This window comes from Oncorhynchus masou, chromosome 10 (assembly GCF_036934945.1).
Source record: "Oncorhynchus masou masou isolate Uvic2021 chromosome 10, UVic_Omas_1.1, whole genome shotgun sequence".
NCBI classification, from domain to species: Eukaryota; Metazoa; Chordata; class Actinopteri; order Salmoniformes; family Salmonidae; genus Oncorhynchus; species Oncorhynchus masou.
In genome coordinates this window covers 37459054-37486168 of record NC_088221.1, presented here as the reverse complement: position 1 = coordinate 37486168, position 27115 = coordinate 37459054, and the positions used below count along the sequence as shown (strand labels likewise).

Here is a 27115-nt window from a genome sequence, read left to right as displayed (position 1 = left end):
ATAGGATCTTAATTTGAGCCAGTTTGCTGCAGCAGGAAAATAATCCTGCAGCAACAGGAAATGTGAATTATTATGTAGGTTATAATTAATGGACATCTTTGTTGATGGGTTGATACATTTTTCATAAGAGAAAATCAAGTATGAAATTTCAAAGTGGAAATTACAAACTTCAGAAGCCTTTTTGAACTTTAAGAAGTGGAAAGTTGTCCTGCAACAGGGTGATCAAATTAAGATCCTACATCTGTAGTAACCTGTTATGTTATTTTCTTCTATTCCTATTTTTCTAACCACCTCAACTTAATCTATGATAAAATCACCCCCCAAAACAAAAGGCATACTTTGCAGCTAAACATAAAATATACTGTAGGTAGATGTTATTTTGCTAGCTGCAATTATGTATTTACAGTACCAGTCAAATGTTTGGACACATCTACTCATTCAAGGGTTTTTCTTTATTTGTACTATTTTTGACATTGTAGACTAATAGTGAGGACATCAAAACGATGAAATAACACATATGGAATCATGTAGTAACCAATGAAAGTGTTAAACAAATGAAGATATATTTTAGATCCTTCAAGGTAGCCACTCTTTGCCTTGATGACAACTTTGCACTCTTGGCATTCTCTCAACCAGATTCACCTGGAATGTTTTTCCAACAGTTTTGAAGGAGTTCCCACATATGCTGAGCACTTGTTGGCTGCTTTTCCTTCACTCTGCGGTTGAACTCATCCCAAACCATCTCAATTGGGTTGAAGTCGGGTGATTGTGGAGGCCAGGTCATCTGATGCAGCACTCCATCATTCTCCTTGGTCCAATATCCCTTACACAGCCTGGAGGTGTGTTGGGTCATTGTCCTGTTGAAAAACAAATGATAATCCCACTAACCGCAAACCAGATGGGATGGTGTATCGCTGCAGAATGCTGTGGTAGACATGCTGGTTAAGTGTGCCTTGAATTCTGAATAAATCAGACAGTGTCATCAGCAAAGCACCCCCAAAACATCGTACCTCCTCCTCCATGGTTCACCACACATGCAGAGATCATCCTTTCACTTACCCTGCGTCTCACAAAGACACGCCAGTGTCATCAGACCAAAGAATGTATTTCCACAGGTCTAATGTCCATTGCTCGTGTTTCTTGGCTCAAGCAAATCTCTTCTTCTTATTGGTGTTCTTTAGTAGTGGTTTCTTTGCAGCAATTTGACCATGAAGGAGTGAGTCACGCAGTCTCCTCTGAACTGTTGATGTTGGGATGTGTCTGTTACTTGAACTCTAATGAACTTATCATCTGCAGCAGAGGTAACTCTGGGTCTTCCTTTCCTGTGGCAGTCCTCATGAGAGCCGGTTTCATCATAGCCCTTGATGGTTTTCGCAACTGCACTTGAAGAAACCTTCAAAGTTCTTGAAAAAATAAAGAAAAAACATTGAATGAGTAGGTGTATCCAAACTTTTGACTGGTAGAGTATATCAATCTGTATTGCTGAAGTATCGCGTAAGATCTGCAATAAAATGTCACGTTAATTTCAAGTTGAGTCGACGTCTCTGCAACAGCGGGAACATTGCCTCGCTCTATAGTTTTTTGACTGAGGATGGTTTTCATGGTGTGTAGATTTCATTAGGGTGGGTGCTGAAGAGTTTAGGTAACAACACTTTGCTTTCATGTGTCCCAGAGGGACGAGACCATGTGATTTCAAAGGAGACACAAAACAAGACTTTGGTTAAAAAAGAAAAAACGTGGATACTGTATTTGAAATGTACAAAAGCTATATACAACACACACACACACACTTTCACTGAGAATAGCCAAATGAATGAGCAGTACTAAATGAGCAGGCTACTTTAACTCCAGGAAACAAACTAAATAAAAACGTAGGAGTTGCGGTATCTCATTGTCTTTGATATGATTCGTAATCAGAGTAATACATTCCTTATTTGAATCTCCATATAGTCCATGTCCAGCTCAGAACTCAGGCAAGAGGGAGGGGTAATGAATCCACTAATTACTGTGTGATCATGTCCACAGAGAACACATGGAGTACTTGCATATTCCTTTAGAGATCAGATTCCTCCAAGACGTTGCGAGGCATGGGGATCTGTGTGTATCTTCACAGACTGACTGACACAGGCAGATCTCTGATCTCAGATCTCTTTTCAATCATACAGTCAGTCTGACAAGGAGGAGGGTCCATAGAGGGTTAGACATTTTTTAGAGGGCACTTGGAGGATCTTTTATACAGTATGACTGAAAGGGGGCATCTCCTGCTGTACGCCAGGGTCTGGTTTCCCAGATACAGATTAAGCCTAGTCCTGGACTAAAAATCATTTTCAATGGATAATCTCCACTAAGCATGGGTTGTAGTCCAGCACTAGGCTTAATCTTTGTCCGGGAAACCGGCCCTAAGAGCTTGGCAAGGGAACCTGTTCCACTGCAAGCTCCTCTATACACGGATAGATGAAAACAATGTAGCATCGCAATGTTAAATAGTGGCATCATACTGTAATAGGCTTGCAATAATTACGTCTCTTCAACATAATTTAAACCACGTACCTTACAGTATATTTATAAACATGATGGAAGGTTGTAATGAGAAATGATATTCTAATATTTTCATACGCATTTTTTCTTGGCAACATTGTTCTATGTATGTACGTTTTATGAGTTCACATATTACTCAAACTTGATCTTTTTATCAAGGCACTTGGTGAACTGCTTTCAGTGCACTGGTTTTTAAAAGGTAACAAACATCAACAAATACTGAGCAATGGACACATTTGCCAATGTATTTTTATACCCTTGTCTATTTTTATTCATAGATACAAAGTATGGCTTTTTAAAACAGTGATACAAATACCCCTTATGTCTTTACTACACTTACTTTATCAACATAAACATTACTTAAAATGTACTTGAGCAAATATTACATATAACTGGATAAGCAAAGTCTCTTTTCAGGCCGGTGGAGATCGACATTGTCCTGATAAGTCACTATTTCCATAAGGTATTGTTACATATAATCAGAGCTTTTATACTACAATTTTCCTGATGCTTTCTTGAAATGGTCTGAATATACAAGGGGGCGTCCCAATAATCTCTCCTTTCTCCTGAAGTGTGCACTACTCCCCACAAATGTAAAAGTATTGGATTGGTGTAGGCATGGGCCAGGGGAAGTTTCCATTCACCAATCATTTCCTTTGAAATTCATGAAAGGAAGTGAACACGTGAACACTTTGGGAGAAAAACTATTGCGATGCAGCCAAGGCATTAGCTCATCATGTTGAGGAACTTACTCTCCTCAGCCAGGGCGGTCAACATGGAGTTCATATCGCCGATGGCCATGTTACCGATCCCTGCTGGCACAGAGGCCAGGGTCACAGAGCTACGGGGGGTGGTGAGCCTGGAGGAGTTCTGGGACAGACTTGTGAGGAGCCCGGGGCTGAGGGTCCCCGACATCAGGCTGGAGTGGTCACCATCATCCAACATGGCATCAAAGTCAATCTGGGCGTGCTCCACACCAGAGGAGTCCACAGTGCTGGTTACCTGGTTGACCCCTGGGGATGCCATGGTCACGGCAGTGCCTACCAGTGCCTGGGGTGTGCAGGGGGACATGGGGGAGTCGAAACTCAGGTTGTTGTTGGACTCGAACATGTGTATCTGGCCAGTGTATAACATTGGAGCGTTAGAGTTGGAGTTTCCCTTTTGTCCGACGTTATGTGCTGCGGTGTGGCCTGGCTTCTTTGGACTGGCCTCAGAGGTGTTGTGACTGATGTCAGACTGAAGGAAACGGTTCTGCATCGTACTGCTGGATCTTACATGTTGTCTGGACATAGACTTGGTCTCCATGGGAAGCCTGGGCTGCATCCCATCTCTGGTCCCAGTATGGACGGCTTGCTGCTGAGGCGTACTACTGTAGTTCAGCTGCTCAACCTGATTCATGTGAGGGGGATAGCTTTCAACCTGATTCATGTGAGGGGGATAGCTTTCAACCTGAGTCCTTGATCTGTAGTTTTGAATATCTGGATTATGTGTTGCCATTACTCTGCTATTGGGCAGTGCCATGCCGTTGTAGTTGGGTCGTAGGCTGCCATTCCCAGATCCAGAGTTAGGGATGGGGACAATGTCTTGGCCGTATCCCTGCTGGGGACTCATCTGCTCAGTATAATTCATGCTGCATGGCTGCCTCTGTTGCTGTTGGACAGAGTTGATCCTTTGGGCATTGCTTCTTTGAGTGTAGCCTTGTAGCTCCATGTTCTGGCTCATAGGCATCACCTGCTGGTTACTGTTACTACCCATACTACCCTGGAAAGGCCCACAGTTCTGTCTCTGCTGAACCACTGCCAGGTTGTTGTTTCTGAGGAGGTTCTGCTTGGTGAGTCTTGAGGTGCCTGTGGCGTCCACAGTCCCTGAGCTGACCTCATTCCACTGCACTGGCATGTTGTTTTTGTTGTTCATACGGGGTGAGGTTGGGTACTGCTGTTGCTGTGATCCAGAACCAGGGCTCATCTTGTAGAGCGTTAGGGGGGCCTGGCCTGACTCAGACAGGGGCATGTTGGTATCCACCATGGCCATCCTCCTTTGCCCATAGAACTGCTGCTGGGGCTGCTGGGAGGAGGTCATATTCCCTTGGACCTGGAAGCCGTGTGATTGGCTGTTGGTGTAGTCGACGGGGCCTGCTGATTGGCCGGCGCCAGTGTTCTGAGACCTGAGATACTGTACGACATCATCAGGCAGCACCATGTCCTCGTCCCCTGCATGGTCCAGCCCGTCCACAGCCATGGTCTCCATCACCACATTCTCTGAGATGCTGGGGGGCCGCGGGGCGAAAGGGTGGCGGTGCAGACTTCCGTCGGATCGTGTGTAGCCCTGCATGGCCAGGCCCCGGCGATCAGTAGAGGGAGGAGGCATCATGGAGTTGGGGTTCATACTGTTCATGCTGTTGTAGCGCTGGACCCTGGGCAGGGACAGTGGGTCCAAGGTAGGTCTGCGGACGGGATCGCTGGCTCGCCGTGGCAGGTTACCAGGGACCTCGTGGGGCATCATACTATGGTTACTGTAGCCAATGTCGCTGCAGCGTCTGGGCACTGCTCCAGCAGGGGGCTGGAACAGGTTGGAATTGGAGGAGCTCTCCCTCTCCTGGGAGTGGTCCCCGTACAGGGCCATCCTGGTCCTGAGGCTCATGCGCTCCATGTTGGGCAGAGGTGTGGGTGGAGCTCCCCCGGTTGCGGCAGCATACTTGGCCTTAAGATGGTAGTGCTGAGCCGGGGTGAGGCTGAGTAAACTAGGGCCATTTCCACCACCCCCACCACACTGGCTGGCCTCGCTGGATCTCCGGGACAGGTCTGTGGAGATGGGGTCGTAGGAGTCGGCTGAACTGATGTTGTTGTGGCGGTTGCTGAACTGCGAAGCTTCGGAAGAGCGGCGGCTGGAGTAGCAGGGGGAGATGCCCGAGGAGCGGCGGCTGGTGTAGGCTGAACTGGCAGTGCTGGTGTTGCTGTACCGGCGGCCCTGCTCATTCAGCTGGTTTAGCATGGTCACCTCGCATGATGACAGGTCACCAAGACGCTGACCAGGGTAGGGCCCGGGTGAAGCGATCATATTGGAGTTCTCCAGAAGGGAACCTGAGGAACCAACAAGAGGAACCACATTAGAATATATAGGGCAAAACACCTTTCTTGGTATCTAAGGCTGCTTCACAAATTCCTCCCAACTCCATCTCTCCGATTGTGGATGAACGCAAAAAAAATAAAGTTTGTTATTTGGTCATTTGTACCCCTTTTCTCTCCAATTTTGTGATATCCAATTGGTAGTTACGATCTTGTCCCATTGCTGCAATTCCCATGCGGACTTGGGAGAGGCAAAGATCGAGAGCCATGCATCCTCTGAAACACACACTGCTTCTTGACACACTGTTCACTTAACCCGGAAGCCAGCCGCACCAATGTGTCGGAGGAAACGCCGTACAACTGGCGACCATGTCAGCGTGCATGCGCCTGGCCCACAACAGGAGTCACTAGAGCGCGATGGGACAAGGACATCCCGGCCGGCCAAACCCTCCCCTAACCCCGACGGCCCTGTGCCAATTGTGTGTTGCCTCATGGCTCTCCCAGTCATGGCCGGCTGCGACACAGCCCAGGATCTATTCTGGATCTGTAGTGATCCGTCAAGCACTGTGATACAGTGCTTTAGACCGCTGTGCCACTCGGGAGGCCCTAGAATGTTTTTACAAGATAATATATTTTAAATTAAACTTTCAGCATTGGACAGTTCTTAACAACAGTTATCAAAAACTCTATATAAAACTCTTACCAACAGCAGGAATAGGAGGCAGCTTGGTGTTGGTGTTCCGGATCTGTGGACCAGAGTTGGCCCAGGGACACGAATCCCTCACATTCTTCAGCCTCTCCTTCTTGATGTTCTCCAGCTTGATGGTGACTCCTCCCCCTTTACGGAGCCCAAGCCCCACCCCTGCTGAGTTGCCGTGGGAGAGGGTGGAGGAGTCCACCATGGGAGCGTCATCCAGTGCACTCAGCTCCCCAAAGCTTCCCCCGCTGTGCAGGGCCATCTCTACTCCACTGTCAATGTTGTGGGCACTGCCAAGTGGCGATGGCTCACTGCTACATGACGAGTGACCGCCAGGGCTGGATTGATACGTCTGGAGAGGAGGACAGGATATATGGTTTATGTTAGACACCAGATCAAGCCTATCAAGGGCTTTTCATATTACTAAGTTGAACTGAGCTGAGCCAAACCAAGCTCTACTGAGTGATTTTGTTCAGGTTGGCATGTTAGTGTGAAAAGGGTACCACAGTCAGACCAATTCAGGGCATGGTCATTGTAAAAATATGCTTAAAGTATGTACAAGCTGGATGTAGAAGCCTAAGTGTTGTTGTTTCTTACTCCAATTAGGGGGTAGGGTTTGCGGGAAATAATAAAGGAAAATATAATATTAAAGATATATATATATACACATTTATGTATATATATATATATATGGGTGTGTATGTATATATATATATATTTACAAAATAAATATGGGGGATTGGAAATTATGTAGACAATTACATTGATGGAAGCTACAATCTATCTGCAATATCTAAATATAATATAAAAACACACTATGAGGTTAGAATAATACTGTGAAATTGTGAAAAATATGTTAATGCACTTTTAGTGTAAGGCCTGAAATTTCAGCCTGTTTTGGTGGGATGGAGTTATGGCTTTCCTGGTGACATCACCAGGTAGTACATTTGTTTTTAGACCAATAAGAAAGCGTTCCAAACCTCTCTGCCAATAACAGCTAGTGTTCAGTTTCCCCTCCCCACACAGACCACTCCCAGACAGTCCTAGCAAAATTCTTGCTTGAGAAATTGCTATTTGCTAAGAACCTATTTTTGTTTATTTTTTACCATTTTAATTGAAAAGGATCACAGTAAGGTACTTAATTGTTACCCAGAAATGATTTGATATTGAGAAAAAAACATCTGTATTGGTTAAAATATAAAATACTTGAATACAGTTGCACAATTCCGATTAATCAAGTATTTAAACTCTTTGCCAAACCACAAATTAAATAAATGATGTAGCATAGCTATAGTTTCATAATCGTATTTATCATAAATGTGTTGGATTCATTTACAAAGGAAACAAGTATATTGTGGAGCGATGGAGGGATACTGTGAGTCTAATCACAGTCAAGTGTTGATAGTGATGAATTCTGACACAGACTGAACTAGAAAGAGTCTTGATCACAGCTTGATTGCTGACACTATTTGTTCCACACACATGCTGAACAGTCCCGTTCTTTGAATATTAATTTGATAATGACTTTTATCATGGCCCGACAGACATTACCGTCAGATCACGTAGGCCACAGAGGAATATAACTGAATAAACTTATGCAAAAACATCCAACTGTAGACAGTACAGTGTAGACTTTTAAAACCAGAAACGCTTGGAAAGTGCTTGGTGTAATCCTCTATTCTTTCATACATAAAGGAACAGAGTAGTGCAATTTCAAATGTACAGATGCAAAATTGACATGCAGAGTTAGAAAGCATTGAAATGAAAGAGAAAAAGTGGTGGTGCTTACCTCAGAGATGCCTGTCCGTTAGGGAAAGTGTTAAAGAAAGAGAAGCACATTCAAGTAGTGACCAGAGAGGTGAGTTGGATTAGGAGAAGGGTAGACCATCAGCAGGTCAATTGTCCATCACAGTTAGCGTGAAAGGTCATGGGATAGATGGTGAAATGCCTGCATTTGAGTCACAAGACTCAAATAACATAGAATATGTATGAATGGTACTGATAGGATTTGCATTGATAGTTTAAGTAGTTAGTAGTTGAGAGGATTTTGACAATAGTGAAAGTCAATGCTTTGTTAAATAATTAGTGGTGATGACACATTGGAATGTCACACCCAGTCTTACCATTGAGTTCTCGGTCTTGATTGACTTGACCTGCAGGCAGTCCTCCACTCCTCTAGTAATGCTGTTGGCCTCCATCTTTCCATCTATCCCTCTATCACTCTGTTTGGCATTTGCCTCGTTCTCTCCATTTCCCTTGGGAGGACCCCTGGGAGGCACATCGCCACGTTGTTTCTTGGTGACGTGGGCCTCTGGTCCGTGAACCGTCTTCACATGCTTCCTGAGAGAGCTGGGGTCTGTGTAGCGTTTAGTGCACCCAGGGATCTTACAGATGTAGGGTTTCTGGGAAAAATAATTTAAAAAGACGTCTTATTACCTTATCATGCTTATGTTGATTACTGATTTCTTTCATTGTCTTCTGAAAATGCAATATATAAAAACAAAATTAATTTAAACGCACATTAGTTGATTTAAATAATGGCAGTGGGTATATACTGATGTAGCTCAAAGTATGTCTTTGAGGTGATTGTCTATAAGAGCCTTACCTCATTGGAGTGTGTGCGGTTCTGGTGCTTGGCTCTGTCTGAGGCGTTGGAGAAGGCTTTGTTGCAGCCCTCATGTTCACAGACGTACGGCTTCTCCCCTGTGTGGGACCTCAGGTGGGTCTTCAGGTTCTCCAGGCGAGAGTAGGCCTTACAGCAACCTTCAAACTGAAGAGAGGGAGGGAGGGAGACAAAGGTAAGTTAGACGTAGCCTCAGAGACTCTTACAAGTATCACACAAAAGGATTTGCTCTTAGAGAAAAATGACTACTACACGTATTTAAGCTAAGTAAGAGACCATGGACAGCTTTGTTGAAACAAAGCATCAAAGCTGGTCTGTGTTTAGCTTTGGTATGCTACAATAGGCTATGCATTGATTTGGTATTCCTTCAGAGCGACATACTGTGCTGGGCACTGTGGGTAATTGACAGTTTGGGTGAGATGGTATCAAACTATATTTGCTCAAAAGGGGACATAAAAGACCTAAGATCCTCCCTTCAAAAACACAAGACTTGCTAGAGAGGGAGATAGCTGGGGGTGAATGAGATGCATGTGGGATTTAAAACTAAACTCTTTACACTTTAATAACTAATATCCTCCCCTCCTGTCAATCAGCCTTGTGAAGTCTCTAGTCAGAAGTATTTTAATGGACTGGACTCACAAGGCCTCATCAATGGGCTTTGAAGCTGAGGAAACTACACTCTGAATGTGATCATCATGAGTGGACTGCATGCTACAGATGAAGCCCGTAGGAATTCCCGGAAAACTCATCTAGATGGAGAGGAAGGATCACTACTGGTAAGAAATAGGCTTGGAGTGAAGAAATACAGTAAAGTTACGGTCAATAGTTATTATAGGGTGCAAAGCATAACCCTATCTAGAGGTAGGACTTGTGCAGAAATGTGTTTAATACAAGGAGAGATAGTTATGTGAGTGGCTTATCCATGACCTATAATAGAAGACTCTGGGCTTATTGAAATAATGTGTACATGCCCAGGTGCTAGATGGGAGTTGGAGTTCTTACTGTGCATTTGTGTGGCTTCTCCCCCGTGTGTCTCCTCATGTGGACCACCAGCATGTACTGAGCTTTGAAGGGCTTCTGTTCTCTCGAGCACTCATCCCAATGACACACAAACTCTTTCTTCTCCCCATGGATGTGGTCGTTGTTGATGTGCTGAAGAGAGAACAGGGGAACATGGGGTTACATGGGAGTAAAACACAGCCGACACATCCATGTATCTCAACTTGGTTCAGGATATGATCTTCTCAATCAACTGTCAGACGGTCTTTAAAGCATTCGAGGTGTGTGTGTGTGTGTGTGTGTGTGTGTGTGTGTGTGTGTGTGTGTGTGTGTGTGGAAAAGTGAGACGTTTAGTCAGCAAAGAGCTTGTGAGAGCAGGCCTCCCAAACTTCCCTCTCTGAGATCCCTTCCCTTCCCCAAGCCAGACCACGAGTGACAACGCCATCCGTCATGGCTAACAGTTTGTCTACAACTCACGTTGTAGACAAAGGGTTGTGACTGTTTTGTCAGGTCCTGTGTTTCACACACACACAATGTTTTCTCAGGCCCTATATGCGTCAGAGGGAGGGGACTTCCTTAATAACTAACCGGAAGAGGAATTAGTTGTGGGACAGTCACACCTGAGATTTACACACATCTCCTCCTCTCTCTCCCTCAGATGCACATGCTTCAACAGCTGATTATATTCTTCGAGGAACACAGTGCACCCTCCCAAAGAACACGTTGCACCCCCCCCACCCTCATTTTGCCCTCAGAATAACCTCAATACGTTGGGTCTTGGACTCTACAAAGTGTCGAAAGTGTTCTACGGGGACACTGGCTCATATTGACTCCAATGCCTCCCACAGTTGTCAAGTTCGCTGGATGTCCTTTAGGTGGTGGACCATTCTTGATCCACACGGAAACTGCTAAGTGTGAAAAACCCAGCAGCGTTGCAGTTCTTAACACAAACCGCTGCGCCTGGCACCTGGTTCAAAGGTACTTCAATCTTTTGTCTTGCCCATTTACTCTCTGAATGGCACACATACACAATACATGTCTCAATTATCTCAAGGCTTAAAAATCCTTGTTTAACCTGACTCCTCCCCTTCATCTACACCAGGCCTGGGCAAAGGCCGACCCGGGGGCCGTACTTGGCCCGTGAACCTGATTCAATGTGGCCCGTGAACCTGATTCAATATGGCCTGCGAACCTGATTCAATGTGGCCCGTGAACCTGATTCAATGTGGCCCGTGAACCTGATTCAATATGGCCCGCGGACCTGATTCAATATGGCCCGTGAACCTGATTCAATGTGGCCCGTGAACCTGATTCAATATGGCCCTCGAACCTGATTCAATATGGCCCGCGGACCTGATTCAATATGGCCCGCGGACCTGATTCAATATGGCCTGCGGAATCATGCTCAGATCACATAAAGAATTTACGATAGTAAAGTTTTGAAAAACATATTTGTTATTCAAATGAAAAGCCCAATGAATACTCGCCTTTGTGTAATGATTTAACTCCCACCACTTGTGGGAAATTTATTTTGAAGGCCCGTATAAATAACAACTACACGAGGACAGACAGTGATTGACAAGCTGACACACACGTCACAGTTACAAACAGTAGCTCGCTAGAAAATGCACAAAAATGTGTTTTTCAAAGATTTCAAAGAAAAGGAAAGTATACACTGAATTTAGGGTGTTCCAGCAAGAGTGGACATTGAAATATTGATTTACTGAAGTATCAGGGAAAGCTGTGTGCTTAGTGTGCAAAGAGAGCATCTGTCACACCCTGTCCATAGAGAGGCTTTTTATTCTCTATTTTGGTTAGGCCAGGGTGTGACTAGGGTGGGCATTCTATGTCCTTTTTTCTATGTTTTGTATTTCTATGTCATGGCCTGGTATGGTTCTCAATCAGGGACAGCTGTCTATCGTTGTCTCTGATTGAGAACCATACTTAGGTACCCTTTTCCCCCCACCTGTTTTGTGGGATGTTGACTTTGACTTTGTTCAGGGCACATAGCCCAAAGCTTCACGGTTTGGTTTTGTTCTTTGTTTTTTGGCGTCATTTTTAATAAAGAGAAAATGTACGCTTACCATGCTGGTCCAGTCCTTCAGCCAGCCGTGACAGCATCACTGTCTTGAAAGACTATAACTTGTTCCAACACTTCCAGACGAAGCATGCAGAGAAATATAGGAATATATCTTCTGAGCAGAGGGCAAGTGCATCGAAAGAGTTGCTTTCTCAGTTTCAAAAGTAGCAAGTACTTTTCACAAAACTGCATTCAGCAAATGACAGAATTGCGAAAGCTAGATATGTACTGTCCCACAAGATTGCTAAACATAGCAAGCCATTCACTGAGGGCAAATTCATTAAAGAATGTTTAATTGACTCTGCAGCAATATCTTCCCCCGACAAGAAAGAGCTGTTTGAAAATGTTTCCCTGTCAAGACGAACAGTGACACGGCATGTTGAGGACATCGCAGAGAATATGGAACAACAGTTGAAAGACACGGTAAAGGATTTCACCTATTTCTCCTTGGCCTTGGATGAGAGCAGTGATGCACGTGACACGGAGCAGTTGTGGATATTCTTACGAGGCAGAACCAAACTTTGAAATGACAGAAGAGCTTGCTTCAGTGCAGTCAATGAAGAGCACAACCACAGGGAAAGATTTATTGGAAGAGGTTAATAAGTCTGTAGCAAAGCTGGGACTGAGTTTTGAAAAGTTATCCAGTGTGACTGTGCCCAAACTTGACAGGAAAAAACGTTGACCTTTTGAAAAGGACACAAGATCAAGTAGCTTAGCTGAACCCAGATCAGAAATTATTTTCCTACATTGCATTATTCATCAGGAGGTGCTCTGTAAATCTGTTCTGAAATGAGCCATGTTGTGGATACAGTCACTAAAGTGGTAAACTTCATAAGAGCAAAATCTAAACCACAGGCAGTTTGTCTCACTGTTGGAACAGACTGAGTCGGGTCATGCAGATCTCCCCTACCACACAAACAGGTCTGGGACCTGAAGTCGGAGATTGCTGAGTTTTTGCAAATGAAAGGAAAATTATGATTTCCCTCAACTGCAAGATAAAGAATGGTTGGCTGATTTTGCCTTCACTGTGGACATCATGGCCCTCATGAATGAACTGAATTCCAAACTACAAGGGAAGGGCCTTTTAGCACATCAGATGTACAGCCTTGTCAAAGCCTTCAAGGGACAATTACTCCTCCTGACCCGCCAAGTAGAAGCCAAAAATCTCACCCACCTTCCGACACTACTAGCCTGTTCCCTATCAGATGACCAGCGGGAGAAGTATACATCACTGCTGCGTGCTTTGAACGCTGAGTTCTCGTCATTTGAGGATTTCAAAGAGTTAGAAAATGACATGCTGTTGGTTTCCTCTCCTTTCACCTTCAATGTGGATAACGCTCTCATTGACCAGCAACTTGAGCTTATTGATCTTCAGTCTGATGCAGTGATTGGATAACGATTCAAAACAATGTCACTGACAAGGTTATATGCATCTCTCGACGACAAAACTTTCCAAAGATGAAGAGTCATGCTCAGAAGATGTTTGCACTGTTTGGGTCAACCTATGTATGTGAACAGACATTTTCAGTGATGAAATATAACAAGTCAAGGCACAGATTATCTCTTACCGACTCTCACCTCTCAGCAATCCTGCACATAGCGACATCAGAAACTGTATCTGACTTCACTGCTCTAGTCAATGCCCATCAGAGACTTCACTCCTCACACTGATTGAATAGTTTAAATGTAATGTTGAGCTCTCTCTCTTTCTTGTGTTTTTTGTGCATACCCGTTAACAAGAGTTCTGTCCATGGTGCTGAATGCAGTGTACTTTTCCCTCTGTAGTTCATTGCATGTTTAATCATGAAAATACCTATCCTGTGGTGCCTGTTTTCCCTAGCCTGACACTGCTCTTATCTCCGCTACAGTTCCGTCCGCTCTGACTCTGGTCCCTGTCTCCAGTCCCTCGTCTCGTAAGTCCTGCTTCCCAGCCCTGGACCCCTGCTCCCTTGGATTCCGCTCCGGACCTGCTTACCCTGCCCCTACCTCCCTTGCCTAAGCCGTAGCCTCAGTTCCTGGTTCCCTGCTACCCGCCAGAGCTCCCCCTGGCCTGCACCCCATTTCCCCCCGGTTTTCAAAAAATACCTTGGTTACCTTATCCCTGTCTCCTCGTTTGAGTCTGCACTTGGGTTCACCTGCTCCACCGCACGTAACACTACCATAGTGAAAACATAATATGGGGCTACTCAGGAAGGATTAGTTTGGGTAAATAGAACCTAGAAGCGCTATGCCATAATTTAGTATTTTTTCATGGTGTGTGATTTCACTTGAGAGAACATTGTGTGAAACCTTGGATCTACATTACAGGGGCATGTGTACAGATGTAACGGCGTTCTTCGTTTGTCGAAAGAGAGTCGGACCGAAATGCAGCGTGTTGGTTACTCATGTTTTTAATAGAACAAATGACGATACATGAAATAACAAAAACAACAAACGGAACGTGAAAAACCTATACAGCCTGTCTGGTGAACACTAACACAGAGACAGGAACAATCACCCACGAAATACAAAGTGAAAACCAGGCTACCTAAATACGGTTCCCAATCAGAGACAACGAGAATCACCTGACTCTGATTGAGAACCGCCTCAGGCAGCCAAACCTATGCAACACACACCCCTAATCAGCCACAATCCCAATAACTAAAAAACCCCACTAAGAAATACAACAAACAATAAACCCATGTCACACCCTGGCCTGACCAACTAATAAACTAAAACACAAAATACTAAGACCAAGGCGTGACAGAACCCCCCCTAAGGTGCGGACTCCCGAACGCACCTCAAAACCATAGGGAGGGTCCGGGTGGGCGTCTGTCCATGGTGGCGGTTCCGGCTTGGGACGTGGACCCCACTCCATAAATGTCATAGTTCCTCCCCTTCGCGTCCTGGGATGATCCACCCTCGCGGCCGACCATGGCCGAATAGTCCTCACCCAGAACCCCACTGAAATGAGGAGCAGCTCGGGACTGAGGGGCAGCTCGGGACTGAGGGGCAGCCCAGTACTGAGATGAAGCCCAGCCAGGCAGTTGAATCCGGCAGATCCTGGCTGACTGGCAGATCTGGAAGAGTCTGGCTGACTGGCAGATCTGGAAGAGTCTGGCTGACTGGCAGATCTGGCAGATCTGGAAGAGTCTGGCTGACTGGCAGATCTGGAAGAGTCTGGCTGACTGGCAGATCTGGAAGAGTCTGGCTGACTGGCAGATCTGGAAGAGTCTGGCTGTCTGGAAGATCTGGAAGAGTCTGGCTGACTGGCAGATCTGGAAGAGTCTGGCTGACTGGCAGATCTGGAAGAGTCTGGCTGACTGGCAGATCTGGAAGAGTCTGGCTGACTGGCAGATCCTGGCAGACTGACGGCTCTGGCTGCTTCATGCTGACTGACGGCTCTGGCTGCTCCATGCTGACTGGCGGCTCTGGCTGCTCCATGCGGATTGACAGCTCTGGCGGCTTCTTGCAGACTGACAGCTCTGACTGTTCCATGCAGACTTGCAACTCCATGCAGACTGGCAACTCCATGCAGACTGGCAGCTCCTTGCAGACTGGCAGCTCCTTGCAGACTGGCAGCTCTAGCTGCTCCATGCAGACTGGCAGCTCCTTGCAGACTGACAGCTCTAGCTGCTCCATGCAGACTGGCAGCTCCTTGCAGACTCACAGCTCTAGCTGCTCCATGCAGACTGGCAGCTCTGGCTGCTCCATGCAGACTGGCAGCTCCTTGCAGACTGGCAGCTCTAGCTGCTCCATGCAGACTAGCAGCTCAGGCTGCTCCATGCAGACTGGCAGCTCCTTGCAGACTGGCAGCTCTAGCTGCTCCATGCAGACTAGCAGCTCAGGCTGCTCCGAACAGACAGGAGGCTTCGGCAGCGCTGGAGAGGAGAAAGGCTCCGACAGGGCAGGAGAGGCGAGGCGCACTGTAGGCCTGATGCGTGGTGCTGGCACTGGTGGTATTGGGCCGAGGACACGCACAGGAAGCCTAGTGCGGGGAGCTGCTACCGGAGGGCTGGGGTGTGAAGGTGGTACTGGATAGACCGGACCGTGCAGGCGCACTGGAGCTCTTGAGCACCGAGCCTGCCCAACCTTACCTGGTTGAATACTCTCGGTTGCCCTACCAGTGCTGCGAGGTGGAATAGCCCGCACTGGGCTATGTAGGCGAACCGGAGACACCGAGCGCAAGGCTGGTGCCATGTAAGCCGGCCCAAGGAGACGCACTGGGGACCAGATGCGTAGAGCCGGCTTCATGGCATTTGGCTCGACGCTCAATCTAGCCCGGCCGATACGCGGAGCTGAAATATACCGCGCCGGGCTATGCACCCGCACTGGGGACACCGTGCGCACCACTGCATAACACGGTGCCTGCCCGGTCTCTCTAGCCCCCCGGTAAGCACAGGGAGTTTGCGCAGGTCTCTTACCTGGCGTAGCCATACTCCCTGATAGCCCCCCCCCCAATAATTTTTTGGGGCTGATTCCCGGGCTTCCATCCACGTCGCCGTGCTGCCTCCTCATACCAGCGCCTCTCCGCTTTAGCCGCTTCTAGTTCCTCCTTGGGGCGGCGATATTCACCAGGCTGAGCCCAGGGTCCTTTTCCGTCCAGTTCTTCCTCCCATGCCAATTCTCCAAATGGTGTAGCCTCTCCCACTGAAGCTGCTTCTGTTGCCTCTCGTGTAGCTCCTGCCTGTTAACACGCTGCTCGGTCCGTGTGTGGTGGGTGATTCTGTAACGGCGTTCTTCGTTTGCCGAAAGAGAGTCGGACCGAAATGCAGCGTGTTGGTTACTCATGTTTTTAATAGAACAAATGACGATACATGAAATAACAAAAACAACAAACGGAACGTGAAAAACCTATACAGCCTGTCTGGTGAACAATAACATAGAGACAGGAACAATCACCCACGAAATACAAAGTGAAAACCAGGCTACCTAAATACGGTTCCCAATCAGAGACAACGAGAATCACCTGACTCTGATTGAGAACCGCCTCAGGCAGCCAAACCTATGCAACACACACCCCTAATCAGCCACAATCCCAATAACTAAAAAACCCCACTAAGAAATACAACAAACAATAAACCCATGTCACACCCTGGCCTGACCAACTAATTAACTAAAACACAAAATACTAAGACCAAGGCGTGACAACAGAAATGTAGATGAAGGTATAAAGTCCAATCAAACTCTTAGCAGCAGACTCTCAGCTATTACAACTATATCTACCGAGATATATAATTAGAAGTTACTGTAACAAGAGACTCATTCATAAATACATTATTTTATAACACTGTATTTACACTGTATTGACATATGCTGGTAGTATTTTCCTTCCTGGCTGCCTAACCGTTGTTCCAGAGAGTTGTGGTATGTTCTTTGCTTCACCTTGTCCATCCACACCCCACGCCCTACAATCTACACCCTACAATCCACACCCCACGCCCTACAATCTACACCCTACAATCCACACCCCACGCCCTACAATCTACACCCTACAATCCACACCCCACGCCCTACAATCTACACCCTACAATCCACACCCCACGCCCTACAATCTACACCCTACAATCCACACCCCACGCCCTACAATCTACACCCTACAATCCACACCCCACGCCCTACAATCTACACCCTACAATCCACACCCCACGCCCTACAATCTACACCCTACAATCTACACCCTACAATCTACAATCTACACCCTACAATCCACACCCCACGCCCTACAATCTACACCCTACAATCCACACCCCACGCCCTACAATCTACACCCTACAATCCACACCCCACGCCCTACAATCTACACCCTGCAATCCACAACCCACGCCCTAAAATCTACACCCTACAATCCACACACCACGCCCTACAATCTACACCCTACAATCTACACCCTACAATCCACAATCTACACCCTACAATCCACACCCCACGCCCTACAATCTACACCCTACAATCCACACCCCACGCCCTACAATCTACACCCTACAATCCACACCCCACGCCCTACAATCTACACCCTGCAATCCACACCCCACGCCCTACAATCTACACCCTACAATCCACACCCCACGCCCTACAATCTACACCCTACAATCCACACCCCACGCCCTACAATCTACACCCTACAATCTACACCCTACAATCCACACCCCACTACCCTACACAATCTACACCCTACAATCCACACCCCACGCACTACAATCTACACCCTACAATCCACACCCCACGCCCTACAATCTACACCCTACAATCCACACCCCACGCCCTACAATCTACACCCTACAATCCACACCCCACGCCCTACAATCTACACCCTACAATCCACACCCCACGCCCTACAATCTACACCCTACAATCCACACCCCACGCCCTACAATCTACACCCTACAATCCACACCCCACGCCCTACAATCTACACCCTACAATCCACACCCCACGCCCTACAATCTACACCCTACAATCCACACCCCACGCCCTACAATCTACACCCTACAATCCACACCCCACGCCCTACAATCTACACCCTACAATCCACACCCCATGCCCTACAATCTACACCCTACAATCCACGCCCCACACCCTACAATCTACACCCTTACAATCCACACCCCACGCCCTACAATCCACACCCGATGCCCTACAATCTACACCCTACAATCCACACCCTACAATCTACACCCTACAATCCACACCTCACGCCCTACAATCTACACCCTACAATCCACACCCCACGCCCTACAATCCACACCCTACAATCCACACCAGCAGGTCCTATTTCTCTTTTCTGATCCCCTCAGCCCCTGACAGAGCAGCATAGTAGGGGGATGGATGCTGGAACTAACTTGGGTTGGTCTGGACTAGCCCTCTGTCAGGACAGAATGGGGCTGAGGGGCTGGGTGGCAGGAGGAGGGGGAGAAGTGAGAGGATTGGGGAGGAGAGGTGAGTGAAAGGGGGAAAGATGGGGTAAAGGGGGTTCTTAGTTTGCTCTCCTCCTTGACTTGCCTTGTCAGGACAGTCTGGGACCGGGGTGCTGAGAGGGTGGAAAGGGGGGAGAAAGGGGCTCCAAGGTGAATCCACTCCTGACCCGTAACACTGGGAGACTCCAGACCATTGCAGGCTCAGCTCAGAGACTCCCAGTCTGGGTACTGGGCTGACACATGCCCCCTGCCACCTGTCTGTCAGGTTGGGGAAACCCAATTGTTAATCACAGCCTATGGGAGTGGAGCAGCAGAGAAGGCTGCGTCGGGAGTTTAGTGGACAAGAAAGGAATAGAACAAAGTTCAAAGGTCAGAGGTTAGAGCCAGGGGTTCGGGGTTACAGCTGCAGGGCCATTAGTGTACCTATGTCTCCTCAGTCACAATCAACAGGCTTCATTAACCCTGCGCGTGTCCACTACAGGAAAGGATCAACAGCTGTGACCCCCAACCCCTGGCTCTGACCCGGCACTGACTGGTTAAATCTTAAACCTGACGCACTGACTCTAACCCTGCATACTTCAAGGATGATCAGAGGAGGCCGTTTTGAACTTTATTTATTTTTATTTTTTAAATGTGAGGTCTTTTGGACTTTTTCCTGTATCTGTGTGTCTCTCTCTGTGTGCCTCTCTCTGTGTGCCTCTCTCTGTGACTCTCTCTACCTGAATCTCTCTGCGTGCCTCTCTCTGCGTGCCTCTCTCTGTGTGCCTCTCTGTGTGCCTCTCTCTGTGTGCCTCTCTCTGCGTGTGCCTCTCTCTGTGTGACTCTCTCTCTGTGCCTCTCTCTGTGTGTGACTCTCTGTGTGACTCTCTGTGCCTCTCTATGTGTGTCTCTCTCTCTCTCTCTCTCTCTCTCTCTCTCTCTCTCTCAAAAACATGGTTTCCATGTTTGATACCATTCCCTTCACTCCATTCCAGCCATTATCCTCCTTTCACCAGCCTCATCTGACTGGCACCCCATGTCATTGTAATAGAGGAGAATAGTTAATTTGGTGAAGAGTGTTGTCATACTGTCCCTTAAGCTAGATGAAACAGTACTGAGAGTCAGAGGCATACCCCTGGCTGTAATGGCACCAGCAGCTCACTACTCACAGATGTCCTAACTCTCTGCGGTAACTAAAGATCACTTAAGTGATAATGCCCTCGAAGCCAGTGCTTGGAGGATATACTGGCACAGGTGTTGATAGGCCCGAGATGAAGTCGAGGGCTGGCAAACTGTGCCAATACATCCCCCAAACACCGGCTTCGAGGGCATTATCACTTTTATATTATCATTAAAAACATTATTTTGATGAATTTATTCATACTATTTCATCCCTGCACAAGATATAGTCCTTTCTTGCTAGCTAGCAGACTACGGCTAACTTACAGTCACTTTAAACAGCGCTGCCAGAATAATAGCAAAGTAGCTGCATTTGCGTTTGTTTCTAGTAACATTTATTTGGATATATCCATAAAGATGAGCTAATGATATGCGATTTCACTTGGCATAGAAAATGTGCCCTCTCGTTAGGACACTGTTGTTCGGTGGAGCTAGCCAACAACACAGCTAACACAATCACTTCAAACTGAAGCTGGAAAGACTGCAAACTTGCTGCACTTTGTTTTCGTTTTGCCTGTTTTCTACTGACATTTATTTGTATACGCTGTATATCCATAAAAATGATGTTGATTCATGATTTCGACTGGCTGAGAAAAGATGCCTGCCTGCCTGTCTGTCTCATCGCGACTCCTGACCCCTACATGTTCATTACTATGGTACAGCTGGAGATCGAATACTGAAACATTGTTTCAATACTCAAATGATAGAGAGACAGACAGCAAGGTTCATACAATCTCCACTGTTGAAAACTAAATGTTAGTCTAAAAGAAATGGGAGTTAATGTCTAGATGCTTTTTACATTGGAGATCAAGTTTATAAATTGTCTGGCTGGGCTGATGGATTGCCAGGGAGATGGAACAGAGTAAATAGGCATTTCAACGTCAAAGCGTTAGCCGGTGGTAACTTGTGGAATAGACACCAGCTGCAATGTGGTTTTAACGAATCAGCATCCAGGATTAGACCCACCTGTTGTATAATTTATAATAACTCACGTGAACGAGCTGGTCCTGAGTGTCGTACTCCTTGGTGCAGCCGTCCCAGTGACAGTTGGTCTCGTAGACAGCCTCTGGCTCCTGCTTCCACTCATCTTTATCCCGCTCCTCACTCAGGTCCAGAACATGCTCCTGTGGACCAGAGGACTCAGTTAGAGAGGGGTTCATGACTGTGTCTGACGTGCATGCACGCACACAGTATGTTAAGTGTGTGTAAATGACAATAGCATATCGCTACCAACTATAATGCACTATTCTGCAATTGCTTATCTGCTTCATGATGATCTAAGATTGCTTTTGCACAACTCGCTGTAAAGATAAGAAAAAGCAACAACACAGTTTGTCTTATTGATCTAGTGTAAAAGTCCCCGGTAATTTTATACTTCTGTATGCCATTTATAAAGATCAATTAAGTGAGGGGTCGTGGGGTCCCATACCTGAGAGCACGGTGATATGGACCGGGGTCCCTCTGCTTCTGTCTTGACCTTGTGCCTCTTGGTGATCATGGGGTTGACTGTGCTGCTCACCGCCGGGTCGCTACCAGCATTCTGCAGGAGAGAGAAAGAGTTGGGAGTTAGAGAGACACAGGCTATACCAGCCTTCTGAAGGACATACTATAGAGGGAGAGGTAGAGTTCAGATAGGGAGTGGTCCTTTGTGGCTCAGTTGGTAAGAGTGTTGAGTTCAATTCACACAGGGATTACATACAAAAATGTCTGCCAAGTGGCCAAATAGAAAGAGTCGGAGAGTTACGGTGCTCTGGTGTGAAGAGATGGAGGCAGCGTGAAGATAACCCAGGGTGGTTCTGGCTGACTGGCTCTGTTCTATGGCAACATGATGATGGGAGGGTTGGTTGGTTCCAGAGACAACCTGAGCCTGCCAAGCACCAGGCTCAGGGCACATAACTCGTATAGCGACCCACCACAGAGAAACAGTTCAGACTGCTTTATGAGAGTCAGCCAGTGGAAATATGAAAAGAAAGAAATTATTACCCACACTGCAGCGCTCAGAGCTTTGATCCTCCTGCCAACTCTTAACACGACAGGCAGAAACAGCCTTTTAAAGCCTCAGTCACAGGCTCTGAGAAGGAGACACTCAGTGTGTGTGTGTGTGTGTGTGTGTGTTTAACCATCGTAAGAAAATATATGAAGGGAGGGTTCGGAGTCAGTGAGGAGGGGTCTCTCTAATCTCCAAATCTCACCCAGCCACTACACTACACTACAGTACAGTACCGCGCTGACTGTGCTTCTGGGATCTCACTAACACTGACTTCTTTGGCTGGAAACCAGGGGAAATGTGGTTCTGTTCACTGTCAAGCTGAGGGGGAATTCAGCTCTCTCTGCCTGTGTGTGAGTGTGTCTGTGTGTGTGTGTGCACACATTGGTGTACTAAAATAGACATAGTGATGGAATGTATGCGTGTCTGTGTGTGTCTGAGGGGGAGATGGTAAATGAGGGGGAAGTTTACATTCATAGAGACCATATTGTATACAATATGTTGATAAAGGAGACAGAGGAAACACTTCTAAGAACTGAGACAGATAAAAACAGCTGCTAGTGGGAGGGAGTCATCCTCCAGCTGAAACATCTCTCACCAAAAACACTTGACAGTTTATGAGAATCTTGGGCTGGATTAATTTAGCATGACATAATTTTACCAATAACATAACTTGTACACAATATACATATCATTCATGTTAGAGAGTTCTGGGTGTTCGTTAGGGCATCTTCACTTCATTTCAGTACATCTTGTGTTTTGTGTCATCTGAACATGACCCCAGAATCTGTGAGATGACAGATGTAGACTACTATTATATTACCCCTGTCTGTCTGTTTAGCAGGGATGCAAACATGTCTCCTTTCAGCAAAATTCGCCGTTTTGAGTGGTTGGGGTTGGATCACTACTGGCTGTAAGCGAACGAGCGATGCGCGTTTGGAGCAATACTGGCTGTATCCAAGGCACAGCCAATCGTTTACATAACAACAGAAATCAGAGCAACAAGCGACTGAAGAGAGAACAGACAAACATCAGCGCTCTGGGAAGACAGTGACCCATGTGTTGTGTTAGGCTATTAGTTGGTTGTGTTGTATTTGCCAGTACCCAGTGTTCGCGGGGTCCGACATGCCAATCAACCTGCTATCTGCCAATCACGGGAATGCCTGGAGTGTTCTGAAGCCGGGCATCCTGGTGGTTGGTGGAGTAGGAGGGGGGTTGGGCAGGGAGCGTTGGAAGTTAACACCAGGTTCAGACATTGTTCTCTCTCTTAGTTCTGGCCTTCACAAGAGAAGGTCACGGTTGGTTCATAGGGTATCCTTCGTGTATTTGGCGTGGGCTACGGCCAAACAGTAGCCTGTGAGAAGTTGGGTTAATAAACCGTACATTCGTAAACTCAATCCTCTGTCTGGACAATTGTTCCTTTATGATCATTATTAACTGGTAACATATATGACTCCTTGTCGTTCCTCAAGTTATAGCGCGTTAGTTGCTTACTGGACCCTGACATTCTGTGTGAAATGTTAACTAGCTAACTAACTATGAGGCATTGCTTGTTAAACAAGTGGATTCAGGGATCAAGTGGAGCTGGAGCTGGGCCCTGTTTAAGCTGGATGCCACTATAGAGGTGATAGGAACACCACACACTTTCCTGCTTTCTCACTTTTTCTGGGACATTGTAGAACAGATGTCCACAGGCAGAAAGTGTACAATGTAATAATGTGCAGTGTAGGCCAAATAATTTGTTTTTGTTGTGTTGAATTTGACAGTAACATGTGTGAGTGATGGGCAGATTAAAATTTGTTTTACTCAGTGAATGTTATTTTTGCACACATGTAGCCTTGTGCACCTGATCCATGTCTGTTGTAGTGGCCAATATAATAAAGCAAAAATAGAATGCCTTTTTGTTTCATTCTATTTCTACTTTAAGATGTTTTTTTTTCCCAAGTGCAATATATAGATGTGTGTGTGTGGTCACAAGCACTCTATTATAAAGGCCATCATGGCTAACTGCAATATTAGTGTATTGTTCTTTCTCAAGAGTGTCATTTGCAATCAAGTCTAGGCAACAAAAAACAATGGATTGCTTTTCAATTTTTTTTTTAGCTGTGAGTTAGGTTCACATTAACCACTTTATTTTACACACAGAGACTGATCATGTAGATCATATTCTTGGTGGTTTAATTAGTTAAAACCTGCATTCCCCTAGCAGGAATGTTTTGCCTGTTTCAGTGCAACAACAAAAAAAGTCACCTATTTGGGCCCTCTGCAGTTTGCATCCCTGGTTTAGGAGACTCACCTGGTTGGACTCAGAGCTGGAGGTGTTGTGGGTGGTGTTGAGGGCGGAGGCTGCAATGGCGTGGGCATGCTGGCGGGCAGCGAAGGAGGGCGAGGGCTGGATGAGGGGAGGGGTATGGCCGAACGCACTCAGGCCTCTCTGTTGGTTGAACAACTGCTGGTAGGCCATGGGGTTGATGGAGTGAGGGAAGGTGAACGACGGACTGGGAGAGGCAAGGGAAGGACACTTAGTAGCAGATCCACTCCATTTACAACAGCAAGAGACAGACATAACTCCGCTATAGGCCTGGACATAAGGTTGAATGCTGTGGCGATTGAGTGAGCGAGTGACTAGTGTACGTGGAGCCCTTCAATAGATGTATAGATATGTGAAAGTAATAAATACTTTAACACATAGAGATGAGGAAAGTTAGGATACCGTGTAAGTCTTTGAGTGGGTGACTGGTGTAATGCCTTGTGTTGAGCCCTGTGTGTGTGTGTGTGTGTGTGTGTGTGTGTGTGTGTGTGTGTGTGTGTGTGTGTGTGTGTGTGTGTGTGTGTGTGTGTGTGTGTGTGTGTGTGTGTGTGTGTGTACCTGTGCCGCTGACTGACAGTATGTGGCTGCAGAGCTGAATGAGTTGTTGATGTAAGCCACCAGTTGGGTGTGTCATGGTCTGTGTGTGTCTGTGGACAGGGCTATGTATGTATGTATGTATGTACAGTATGTGTGTGAATGCGTGTGTGTATGTCCTGCACCTGATGCCGCTGACTGACAGGTGTCCGTAGGTAGCTGTGCCACCCAGAGTCTCTGGAGCTGCTGGCTGCAGAGCTGGTCTCTGACAGTCCCCCATCAGTCTGTTAATGCGTGAGTTGTTGATGTAAGCCACCAGAGAATCATTTCTGTTGGGAATCTCACCCAGTCAGTTGCATTTCAGCGGATCATGGTCTGCAGGTCGATGCTGGCGTCTGAGAGAGGGGAGATGGACAGGGCTCGCTTCCTGTTCAGCCTGGGGGTCAGTCTGGGGCTGGAGAACCTGGACACTGCAGAGAATGAACACAATCAATCAATCAAATGTATTTGATAACTGTTTAACTGTTGTCACTAGTCATCGTCTGTTTTTAGATGAAAGCAGCACAAATATTTTCTCCAGAGGCGTTCTAGTAGAGGTCATTGTGCTGCTAGTCTGGTCTAGACTACAGTACAGTCCCCCATCAGTCTGTTAATGGTTGTGCTCCAAATGGCACCCTATTCCCTATATAGTGCACTACTTTTTTTCCTTCTTTTCGTGGTATCCAATTGTTAGTATTTAGTAGCTGTGCCACCCAGAGTCTCTGGTGGCACAGCTAGTACTGCGAAGCAGCGCCCTCGACCACTGCGCCACCCTATAGTGCACTACATTTGACTGGGCTCTGGCATAGGGCTCTGATCAAAAGTGGTGCACTGTATAGGGAATAAGGTGCCATTTGGGACACACACTATCTCTCTCCAGCATCTCTCTCATACAACCCTCCTTCTCCCCTTAAAGTTCACATCCTCTTATGCATAATTAATCACTTGCAATCATTTCTGTAATTACCGTGATAAGAATCTCACCCAGTCAGTTGCATTTCAGCAAGTTAAATGGAGGCAATTTAAACACATTTATTTGAGAATAGCATTAAAAGAATGAGGCATAGCTACAAAGGGCAGAAGTCAACCTAGAGAGTTGTGGAGGGCTTTTCCTAAGCTGTTTTTGGAGCATGAACATTACAGTAAAATATATATTTTTTTGACTTTTTTTGCCCATGAACTGTTGTTTTGGTACTTTGTGTTAACTTCAACCCTTTTAGCACTAATTCCCTCAGGTTGTGCTTGATACTAACCCTTATTATATAAGAATGCATGTAGACATACTAAAACCACCTAGTTCTGTGTATGTCAATCTGACCTGAATTGAGCACGAAGTTCAAGGTAAGGTAAGGGTAGAGGAGAGTGGCTAACGGAATACAGGGTAAGGGTAGAGGAGAGTGGCTAACGGAATACAGGGTAAGGGTAGAGGGTGGCTAACAGAATACAGGGTGAGTGGCTAACGGAATACAGGGTAAGGGTAGAGGGGAGTGGCTAACAGAATACAGGGTAAGGGTAGAATACAGGGGAGTGGCTAACAGAATACAGGGTAAGGGTAGGGGAGGGAATACAGGGTGAGTGGCTAACGGAATACAGGGTAAGGGTAGAGGGGAGTGGCTAACAGAATACAGGGTAAGGGTAGAGGGGAGTGGCTAACGGAATACAGGGTAAGGGTAGAGGGGAGTGGCTAACGGAATACAGGGTAAGGGTAGAGGGGAGTGGCTAATGGAATACAGGGTAAGGGTAGAGGGGAGTGGCTAATGGAATACAGGGTAAGGGTAGAGGAGAGTGGCTAACTAACGGAATACAGGGTAAGGGTAGAGGAGAGTGGCTAGGAATACAGGGTAGAGGGGAGTAGAGGGGTAGAGGGAGTGAGGGTGGCTAACAGGGTAAGGGTAGAGGGAGTGGCTAACAGGAATACAGGGTAAGGGTAGAGGGGAGTGGCTAACGGAATACAGGGTAAGGGTAGAGGGGAGTGGCTAAGGGGTAATACTAATGGAATACAGGGTAAGGTAGAGGAGGGTAGAGGGGTAGTGGCTAACGGAATACAGGGTAAGGGTAGAGGGGAGTGGCTAACGGAATAGGGTAAGGGTAGAGGAGAGTGGCTAACGGAATACAGGGTATCGGTAGAGGGGAGTGGCTAACGGAATACAGGGTATCGGTAGAGGGGAGTGGCTAAGGGTAGAGGGGA

At 46.7% G+C, this 27115-nt stretch overlaps 2 protein-coding genes across 3 annotated transcripts in view; both read right to left on the bottom strand.

Moving 5' to 3' along the window:
* Window positions 1-439: 439 nt before the first annotated feature.
* On the bottom strand, window positions 440-25098 carry LOC135547576 (zinc finger protein GLI2-like). Of its 2 annotated transcripts, XM_064976694.1 has the most exons (9): window positions 25074-25098; window positions 24340-24541; window positions 21486-21596; window positions 21049-21180; window positions 9926-10075; window positions 8906-9070; window positions 8424-8702; window positions 6307-6652; window positions 440-5618 (listed from the first exon to the last, which is right to left on the bottom strand). In XM_064976694.1, the coding sequence occupies exons 2-9, from the start codon at window positions 24505-24507 to the stop codon at window positions 3265-3267; spliced, it is 3705 nt and encodes a 1234-aa protein (XP_064832766.1). In that variant the 5' UTR covers window positions 24508-24541; window positions 25074-25098; the 3' UTR covers window positions 440-3264. The 2 variants fall into 2 exon arrangements, with proteins under 2 accessions (XP_064832766.1, XP_064832765.1); XM_064976693.1 differs by lacking the exon at window positions 25074-25098 and having other exon boundaries at window positions 24340-24865.
* Window positions 25099-25248: 150 nt separating this feature from the next.
* LOC135546850 (zinc finger protein GLI2-like) overlaps window positions 25249-27115 on the bottom strand; it is a 103606-nt gene continuing 101739 nt past the window's right edge. Inside the window, exon 7 of the mRNA XM_064975421.1 lies at window positions 25249-25358. Coding sequence (XP_064831493.1) covers window positions 25249-25358 — 110 coding nt within the window. The remainder of the gene's footprint in view (window positions 25359-27115) is intronic.

What these genes read in the sequence shown, in the direction of transcription:
- LOC135547576 (XM_064976693.1), bottom strand. Translation starts at nt 24,609, where the DNA reads ATGTCTGTCTCTTGCTGTTGTAAATGGAGTGGATCTGCTACTAAGTGT. An exon ending in AGAAGCCACACAAATGCACA is followed by an intron (nt 9,071 to 9,925) that starts GTAAGAACTCCA and finishes CCCTCTCTTCAG; the next exon opens with TTTGAAGGTTGCTGTAAGGC. An exon ending in TCAAGACCGAGAACTCAATG is followed by an intron (nt 6,653 to 8,423) that starts GTAAGACTGGGT and finishes CCTCCTCTCCAG; the next exon opens with ACGTATCAATCCAGCCCTGG.